Here is a 10,261-nt window from a genome sequence, read left to right as displayed (position 1 = left end):
GGTCGTGACAAGAATTATTTCCACCGACTAGAGCTTCTCTTCACGATCGATCCGACATTTTCAAACGATATCGGTTCATCCTGCACGAGCCTATACACGTATACATCTATTTCGCTGAACGTGTTAGGCCACTACCAGCCCGACAGATAGTGCATCTATTAGTCAATACTGAATGAATATTTAATAGTGAGAGTTATGGCCTCGATCAAATTCCAGGCCGTGCGCCCACTACTTACATATATTTCACATGCATGACTGGTCGAAGTACGGGATGCTCCTATTATTTACGTTCGTATCTACACATGGACAGGGTTAAAGAACATCTTTCCAAACCTTTCATGCATCTTATATCCACAACTTTATCCCTTCGCGTTACGTCAATGCGTAAATGCGTCAACGGGGCAAGTGCGTTAATTGGCTATTTTTATTATAATATGAGCGAAATTTCTCTAGCTTGTATTTATTAATGTAGTATAAGTTAGTATGAACTATTCGACATAGATGTAGCCTACGAATAAAGGTGTTTTCCTCGCTTAAATCAACCAATGCCAAACAGTCACGTGCGAGGTACACGTACAACTTTGAGGTTACCCTGAACGTGCAATAGTTTACAATTTGACAAGTTATTAATATATTCTGTGTTGTTATTTTAGGTAAGTACGACAACTATGGATGTAGGTTTACATTAAATAAAACGTTTTTATTGTATTTTCTAAAATTTATTGAGAAAAACACTAAGATGCACTTGCCCCGTAAATATTACTGCACGGGGCAAGTCCGTACTATCACGGTGGGATAAGTGCGTACTGTATGGGTAACTATAAAACTAAACAATATATTTAATGCAATAAAAAGCATTTTGTAACAGGCTTGATAATAATTCTTTCCTTGCCCCGTAGCACTCGAAACATTTTTAACTCTCAGAGACGGACTTGCCCCATTTTCGGGACAAGTGCGTCCTAGTTGACACTTTGTACAATATCCAATCAAAACGATAATTTTCAAGCGAAATTAGAATCTTACATAATACTAATTCATCAGTAATAACTGTGGCAAGAGTTTGATACCAAGAGCGTTAAATTTTTACATACCAGACTGAAAATACATCAGTTTAAAGTCCAACTTTGCAAAAACTAGGACGCACTTACCCCATTCCACCTTAGCACTTTATTGTCATTTGGACGTCGCATTCATTGAACAATTTAAAGAAAAGAAATTTGATCGCCGGTGCTCGTATAAAATATAATTCGCACTCGCCACAAACGATTCCACGTTCATCGCACCGTGGACGCTCGTTTCGCGAGAAATCAATTCCTCGACGTCCATTACGAAGGAAAAATGTTCGCCAGAGGGCGTTAAGGGAGAGATCATTCCACGGGGGATTAATTTCGCGTCGTCATTTTAAAGACAGCGATTCGAGTAATTACGAAAGTTGGCGCGGTAGGGGGTGGAAAGGAGAAGGCCTGCCTCCGTCCGGACGGTGAGAGAAAAATCGAGGGTACCAACACGAGCGTACCGGGCACGTCATAGTTACATAATAAAAGCGTCGAAATCTCGACGCGAGTCTAAGATCTCACGGCTCAGAGGCGTTATATGAAGTCCTTTAAGCCTCGCAGCCCGCCGAGTCTTCGGGGCTGCTGCCCGATCGGAAAGTATTTCTCATTTGGCCTTTGAGGCTGCTCTCAGGATTACCCCCGCTCACCCCCTCGACCAACCCCCTGTCTACCATCGCCCTCGAGCATCCCCAACCCTCCCCGGCACACATCCACCGAAGACATCAATAACGCCAACTCGAAACTTTCGCTCTGCTTCGAAGTGTTTCTCCCCTGTCCGCTCTCCTATCTTTCTCACTCGCCCTCTCGCGAAAGCGAGCTTTTACCCCCTCCCCCAACGTTGCCCTTCCGCCCCGTGGGTTTTTTTAAATTTTTTATGGAGCACGTCCAATGGCCCGAAAAGCAATGAACTTTGCTCGAGAGGTGACAAATGGCCATCGCGAACCAGCCACGAAATATGAGGGACAGGGTGTAATCCACGCTGCCGCAGGACAGAATGGAATCCGGAGACGATTGTAACGTTATTTTATTTCTGCGTCGACGACCCGACCTTCTGCTCCGCATTCGTGACGTCCATAATCTGCTGTTCCACGCTGTTAACAGATATACAGTTTTTGTTTGCGATACGAAACATTTTCATTTAAATATTACTCGTTTTAAAGGGAAAGATTTAATCGTCAAACCTGTAATAGATTCATTCAGGGTAAAATGTTTTTCACGCTTTTACAGACGATTAAACTCAGTTTTTGATCGTTCCAATCATGGCAAATGCTATCAATAAGCTCCTGGTACAAAATATTACGAAATCCAGCTCGGATAATAATTCACTTCATCCCCCAGAAGCCGCGCGGCCGAAAACAAGCGGCGAGTGAAATTAAAAAATTTGGCGAACGGTGGAACGGATGGTTTCGCGTACAGGGATTGCTAAGTTGCTGCCACAACGCCTAAGAATAATTACGTTTCTCGAGGAATAAATACCGCCCCGTTGCCTGTTTATACCACCGAAAAGCTGATCGTTATGTCCTGCGCGCGATAAACGCCCGGTAAACGAGATGCTGAGGGTGAGAACAAGAAAGAGAGACGGGGAGTGTAGAAGAAAAAGATGAAAAAATAGAGGAGTCGAGGAATTAATTGAAAACACAGGCAACGAGGTGCAACGTCGTTTAACAGCGAGAGCCCGGAGTATCCCGAGCCCGAGGGCCACGAAAATCTCGTAGGCGGTAATAATAAAGTAGACGATAAATAACCGCGTTTAAGTGGTAACGTAATTTCAGTTTCTACCCTTACAGGACCATTAAGGCCATTATTGCGAATCTCTTAATTTGCGAAAAACACTGTTTCCTCAAGGGGTCGGGAGAAAGCCGCGCCGTTCCACAGAGGCCACGTTAAATGGCGACGAGGTGGCGAGATTGTGTTCCTGCACCTGTTGGGGTATTATTCATTTCGACTAGAAGCTCGTTGACACCTTTTTCCCACTCCTCACAATTCCTTATATTACCTTGTGCCGCGCCGCACGCCGGTTCAAAATCACTAGCTGGTCGCCATTTTGACGCGCTTCTAACCTCGTTTCTCATCTTCTAAAGACTCAAATCATAGAATCAACTGCCAATTAAAATATTTTTGAGCCATTTGTAAAACATTACAGATAGTCTACAGATTTTTCGACAATTTTTTAGCTATTAATATCCACAAATTGTTTTAGAAACTCAAAGCCGTCAATTGTTTCACATAGAAGTGAATTTCGAAACGGAAAATTGCAGATTTAATAAAACCTCGGCCAGAGTAAAATAATTTCATATCGTACAAAGTATTAATCGTTTATTTCAATCGTTTCAACATAGACTAAATTGCGGACTGCTAATCGGTTTACATACATGAACTGCAAAACGAAAAATTGCAATTTTATTCATTGAAGGTATTAACGTTACCATACACCATACTCAAAAAGCATTTCTGTTGGGAGCCCTTCAAAAATAAATTTCGGAAACCCGTCGCTGTCGGCAGTCTATTTATCAGTTAAATGCTCGTTAAGAAACTGTTGCGGACGGCGTCGGGGCATTTGATTTCCAACGTGGGAGGACTTCCATTTAATTTGAAAATTTCCTCGGGAACGACCAGAGAGAAAGAGAGAGAGAGAGAGCGCCGTCACTAGAACTCGCGAATTCGCTAATTGTCACTCGGGCTGTGCGGCGCGGCCACTTCCGCTCTGGGAGGTCCGAAAACGCGCATAAGTCACGAAAAACGATTAGCGGCTGAACTAATTGAGAAAACCGCCCCTCTCCTCTGGAAAACAGAGGCATCGTGCGCTCGTGTGGGTGTGCGGCCGAGGGCCGGCAAACACGCTCACCGGTCGTCACAACGAGAAGATTAATCGCTTTAATTTCCGAGACATGATTAATCATAATTAACAGGGCCGGGGTTACTACGCCGGTGGAAAAAAGATAGAGACAGGGGGTGAAAAGAGAGACGGGGAGGAGGGGCGGAGTCGACGTTTGTAGCGCGGAATCATTTACAGAGGGTTGAGGGAGAGGCAGAAAAAAAAGAGAAAGCCGTGAAAAATTCACCGCGAGCCACACCGGGGAATTAACAAGTTGTTTTATGTACAAAACAGAAATGGACGCGTATGAATGACTCTGTAATTGAAATATATCCAAAGTATTGAGTACCCGCGGCGAATGCATGGATAAATCGGCAAATAATCTATCAGTTTGTGTATTCCGCCGACAGAAAATACTCAAATCTCCATCGGCCTGCGTGTTCAATCATCCTGCGGAATACCAAATATTTTTCTAATCTCCGCGCGCCCGGTGCGTCATCGATTTCCAAATATCACATTTTTTTAGTCGGCGTCTAATTAAGCAAGCGACATCGAGCGGGGAATACATTTTGGTTTCACTACCTACCTCTCTACGCATATAGATCACGGAATTTACAAAATCAAATTCACATCGATGTTTCGCCATTGTGTCTATATTAATACACTGTATTACAACATACTATATTACACATTTACTCTACGTGTGAGAAGACACCATCTTCTTCATCGCACATGGACCATCCCCATGACCGAGGTTCACCCTACTATTTCCATTCAATCATCGACGACATCGACATGATATCAACTTTGATAATTAAGAGAAGAAGAAGGTTCTCGAAGTTTCGCGGTATCGAGACACAGGGTCAGCATCCGTGAACGAGGGTACGAGAAACGCAAAAAAAATGGCGGGGTGAACGGTGTTTCTGTGAAGCGTACGTCGGGAAATCCTCGAGAGAGGGAAAAGTTGATCGTGCATCCAAGAGCGACCCAGTAACAGAGTCCTGCGCGTGACAGAGGTCACGACACGAGCATTATTCTCCCCCGCGCTCGCGTTCGACTTCTGGGTTCTCGCTGCGCGCGAGAGAAACAAAGAGGGAAGGTGAATCCGGGTAAAAGGAAGCGAGTTTGTCGTAACAGCGGGTACTGACTTTATCGGCCTTTCGAGTTTATATATTTCCCTTTTACAAGAGGTGCAACCCCCGCATTTTCACGCTCTCGAACGAAACCGCCGCCCTCTTCCTTTTTTCCACCCCCGTCCTGCTTCTCGCACGCCTCTGCTTCCAAACCCCTTCCTCGGCGTCGTCCTACTTTCTTCCTTTCTCTTTCTGTCCCTCCTTCCGTTCTGACACTTCCATTCAACGGACGACCACCACCCCCGGCCGACCCTCTACGTAGCACGCATTCATTTCGCCCCACGCCACGCTGTTCACCCTCTTCAACCCCCTTGCAACGGTAGACCTCTCCCGGCCACTCTCCATCGGTTATTTATTCGCGATAGTTCCTACTTTTTTACGGTTTACGACGCTATATCGACGGCTTTTGTTCGTGCCCGTCCCTCCTCGTTCGCATCTGGCGATAAGATACACCGGGAAAACTACCCTCTCTCTCTCTCTCCATACGGTCACGCCGTGCCGAAACAGAAATTCCTCGTTCCGTTACCGTGGCTCCGAGCTGATGCGAATCGTATCTTGCCTCGAGAGCAAATGGCAAGATTGCCGGGATTATTCGGGACGTTTGGGTAGTTGCGGACTATGGGGTTGGGTTATGGGATTGTGATTAACCTTAGATTTGCCCTCGAATGGTGGGACTCGGGTTCATTGTGATTTTAAGAATTACGAACTTGTTCCATTTCAATTCCAATTGAGAAAAATGCTGTTTTGGGGATGATTGACTACACTGCAAATTATATGCATTTACGATTTAAAAAATTTAATAATACTGTTGTATTGTTTCCAGGTGCCGTGTTATTTCAAAACCGTGTAAAAGAAAAGTTGTGTGCATATCGATATTCGAAAATTCTTGTACCCTTTCTACTGTTCCGACTTGTCTCTCGTTTCTGCGAGAAGCGCATCAAATCCGCAGTCTACTGATAAATGATTCAAACTCGAGGCATTCGGGTAGCGTGCCCGAATACTCGCGTCGAATCCTTTTCTCGTGGAGTCATAAACTTATCGCGAAATATGTTGCCTCGCCGGCGGGCGTTTCGCCGGCGTCGTCGCGACGGAACGGCGTCGAACGTTCGTCTCAGCGGGTTTCGAGAAGGGAAATAATAGGACGAATGGAAGGCAACGAACGGATAGCGAGAGAAGATCGAGAAGGAGACGTGGACCAAAAGCTAGAGAGAGAGAGAGAGTGAGAGAGAGCAAAGGAAAAAAGGTACAAAAGAAAAGTAGCGAAAAGGCGGGCGAGTGAAAGGCGTAAAATCGCAGGAACCGTGCACGCTGGAAGTACATAAACTCGAAAGCTCAATAAAGTTCGCAGCTACGGCTGCAACCGGTTACGCCTTGCGCCTCCAACCCCTTTCGAATCCTAGGGTTCGACGATTTTTTCTTGGCCTTGCCACGGTCCTGGCCCGCTCCCACCCCACCTCGGAAGGTCCTCCATTTTCTTCTGGACTTTTTGCCTGGCAAAATTGGCCGACGCTCGTTCGTGACGCGAGTCACGTGCAAAAAAGGCTAAGTAGTAAAGTCAGGCGATGGCCAGCCGACGGTGGAATTCAAAGGGACGCGTGCACGGTTTCCGGCCACGGCCCTTTCCCTTCGTTTCGGCCTATCGAACCCGCAAGAGAATCGGAGCGCTGATTCCCGATGGGAGTCGTGACCCTTTTCACTCGATCTTCCCGCAAGTGAATCCGGGATCCTTCCCAGAAGGCAACCCATTAGGTTCTCGATTTTTCTGGGGTGCTGCACATCGATTGTTTACAAAAGCGATTAACCCTTCGCAAAAGCCTGCACTCCTGAGAGTTACACTTCGCTAATGACTTTTTAAAGTTTTTACTAGAGCTGTAACGTGGTCTATAGGTGACCGTGATTAAAGTTAACAGATCGCGCGATCAAAGGAGCGCAGTGTAGAGAGATTTTTGCGGAACATCTGACAGCGCGCATCTTAGTCGCAACCGACTTATAGAGCAAGAAAGAAGTCGCAGAAGGCTACGGGATTTCCAGGCGATGAAGCGGGGAATTGACGAGAGGAAGCATTCGCAGAGCCGGGAACGATGAAACGGCGGTGCATCAAGTAAATCAAACATTTGTGTCGGTTTCCGGCACGGGGGCGAGGGTGGGGCGAGTAAAAAGAAATCTTTTAACCAGATGATACGAGGAAAGAAGAAAAAACGAACGAAAGGGACCAGAGGGCCGAGGAAAAGGAAATTTTAAAGCTGTTCGAAACGGAGGCTGGATAGAGAAAGAGACGAAACGGGAGGGGGAATAGAAAAGTTTCTGTAAATTTGAGTAGTGGTTTTAACGCTGGTTTAAGGACCAGCCACCGCTGACCGTCTATAAAACCGGCGGCTTTCCTACGCCAATGCGACCGAAGGCGATTCCCGCTTGACGATCGATTGTAATTAAATGGAAACGCTTTTACCTCCGGCATGGCAGGCCACCTCGCCGCTCCCGCCTCGTCATCTTTTTATCGTAACGCTGAATAATACTTAAGCTGCCGTGGAAGATGATCGTGGCAAGCGATGTCGCTACAAGGCGTCCTCGATAAAGAGACAGAGAGAGGGAGAGAGAGAGAGAGAAACCCCTCTGAGGAGCATTGTGCTCGAGAATACTCTCGAGCTTGATTGTAAGTACTCGGCCGTGCCTCTCTTAAACCTCGAATAGATTAGAAGATGGTCCTTTAAACTTGTACAGGCCATTACCGTCGCCTTCTGTCGCTGTCAACTTCGAGACCACGTCGGTCCAACGCTAATGAAGCAGCTGAAAAAGGAGACGGCATGATCCAGGTGTATCCTGCTTTAGGACTCTGCTAGAATTCGTTGCGCACGTCTAGAATACTTTGTACGTTGTACACGACTAATACATTCATGATATTGAAGGAGTGCGACAAAGAGATTTGTGGAGGACCTAGGAAGTATTTCATCGAAGACATCAAGGAGGTCCGCCATCGAAAAGTTGACCGAGCTTTTAATTTAATGGAGACTTGGCATCTTACGATTTCGTGTGGAACTTTCTGCGGCAGGCGGGTCCTCCTGGAAATCTGCACTTACAATCGACTACATTTGCGGTATTACGGCTTACTGCGAACGGAAGACCATGAATGCCATTTGGAAATCATTGCCGATCGGAGAGCCAGAAGCTGTTGTAATGCTCTTAGGCGGACGACACAAAGTGAAAGGATCCTCGTCCCGGGGCTGCCTGAAAAGGGTCCGCCTCCGCGTGCACCCTTTCTTTTCTCCACACACTCTAAAATATTTCTAATGGTATATCGAATCTGTTCTACGGTCTACGCCGAGGAGACATATCAGTTATTTCTTATACGCGTCTAAACATTTATAATTATGAACAGAAAGGTTAAATTGTAGCGAAATTGAATGATACGAGAACTGACTTTTGTAACTCAAACAATACTTCTTACTAATACTAATTTACTAAATGCTAATAGCGATTTTACGATACTAAAAAGGCGCTTAATGGACAGTTCATAAGTCAACGTGTAAATGTGCATATAAATCATGCAGAAATTCAGCATAGCGAATCGTGGCGCCATCTTGTTCGATATGCGTACAACCTCCTTCACCAAAGAAAGTGTTGCAACCCCTATTCGATACTCAGGTATCAAATATTTTTATAACAAGTTGATTCTTCAAATATTAAAAATGACAAAGGCCAGCAGAGAAGCATTAATTCCGCGCCACTTCGGAAGACTTCTAAGCAATGAAAAACTACATGACTTGAACATGACATGAAAAATAGGAAATCGACTGAGTAAGCGTTTACCTTATAAGGGTGGACACGAAACACTATGTCGAGCAGAGTTTCCATCATCGGGAAAAAGGGGTAGAAGCACTAGCGGCGTCGACAAATGAGAATTTAAAAGCATCTCGTTGACGTGGCTCTTACCCCTCTGGCTTTCAACATCGCCAACAACGATCGACATTAATTAAAGTAATCGTCTTAGCGATTGGAATGCACAGGTTTCTCCGAGAATAAATAATTTATGAAAGCTCGCTGGAACCAGGCGAACGAGTGAAAAAGAAAAAAAATCCTCTATGGGAATATATTCTAAAATATTCGTGAAGGATCTCATTGACATCGAGTCAATTTTGAACGAACTAACGGATCATCCATGCTTACATATAAAACAAATTTATAAAGATTATTACGATCACTTTTATTCCTTAGAGTGAGAGCAATATTACAAATGAAACGTATAAAAATATCTTTATGCTTTAGCGGCATCCTCTATTGCCAAACTTTGAGTGGTGATCGGTTTCAACTCTTTTATGCCATCTTTCGATATCATCTGAACCTTGAAGTTGGGAAGATTAACTATCAAACGTTTATGAATTTCTCTAACGCACAATTTCATTAGGTTGTATGCTTCCTCCTCCGTTGAGTCTATAATAAAAAATATTAAGCGTAATCTGTTTTGTACGATCGTAGGCAACGATAATGTTTTAAGAAATAGTTTCTCTTACCTAGTTTATGGTATCTGTCTAAAATAGACAAAGTGAAGAAACCTCCGTAACCATGCGCCGCGTAAGGCACTTTGACGCACGAAGCTAAATAGTCGATAAAGAACAATTCTGGTCCTGTGCTATCGTCGTATCCGCCCAGCAGCAAATTAACAAAGTACGGGGTTCGGCTTCTCAGATAATCGGCCAAGTTTCTTCTTGTGAACCAAGCGGCAGCGCTCGGAGACAATTCGTAACCGTTTCTCATTTTATACAATTGTATATTCTTTCCTATGTATTCTGAAAATTGTGTTGCGTCACCGGATTCTCCAGACACAGCCATCACGAGCTTGCTAGAGATTCTATGAATCTTCTCCTCGTCTGAAACAAGAAAAGTAATACAACTTGAATTTATGTTCGGTAGAAATCTAAATCGTAAAAGTGCCGAGTAATAGAAAAATTGTAACCAAACAAATCCCTTACCGCTTTTCATAACCATGATCGAATGGGCTGTGGTCATATCAGCCGCGACTAATACAAAATCCTTGAATTTTATTCCGATTAAACACTCCATTTTAATCAGCTGTATCACTTGATTCTACCGTTGCAAAATACAACTTGTTTTCAAACACTGAAAAATGCCTGTCACCTACTGGTAAGCTAACCTCCACTGCTCCAATAATCATTCACCGAAACAGAGAGTATATGAGAGTATGAGAATGCTCGCGTCCGGGGTTTTGCTGTTCCCGGTACAGTGCTGCCCCCTAGTCTACT

General features: G+C 44.6%; 1 protein-coding gene across 1 annotated transcript; it reads right to left on the bottom strand.

Moving 5' to 3' along the window:
* Positions 1 to 9,179: 9,179 nt before the first annotated feature.
* Positions 9,180 to 10,196, bottom strand: LOC143214649 (proteasome subunit beta type-2-like). Its single transcript, XM_076435952.1, has 3 exons — positions 9,971 to 10,196; positions 9,512 to 9,868; positions 9,180 to 9,431 (listed from the first exon to the last, which is right to left on the bottom strand). The coding sequence occupies exons 1-3, from the start codon at positions 10,059 to 10,061 to the stop codon at positions 9,256 to 9,258; spliced, it is 624 nt and encodes a 207-aa protein (XP_076292067.1). The 5' UTR covers positions 10,062 to 10,196; the 3' UTR covers positions 9,180 to 9,255.
* Between the last annotated feature and the right edge of the window lie 65 nt (positions 10,197 to 10,261).

This window comes from Lasioglossum baleicum, chromosome 12 (assembly GCF_051020765.1).
Source record: "Lasioglossum baleicum chromosome 12, iyLasBale1, whole genome shotgun sequence".
NCBI classification, from domain to species: domain Eukaryota; kingdom Metazoa; phylum Arthropoda; class Insecta; order Hymenoptera; family Halictidae; genus Lasioglossum; species Lasioglossum baleicum.
The sequence above is the reverse complement of the archived record's forward strand: the minus strand, read 5'-3'. Positions and strand labels throughout refer to the sequence as shown.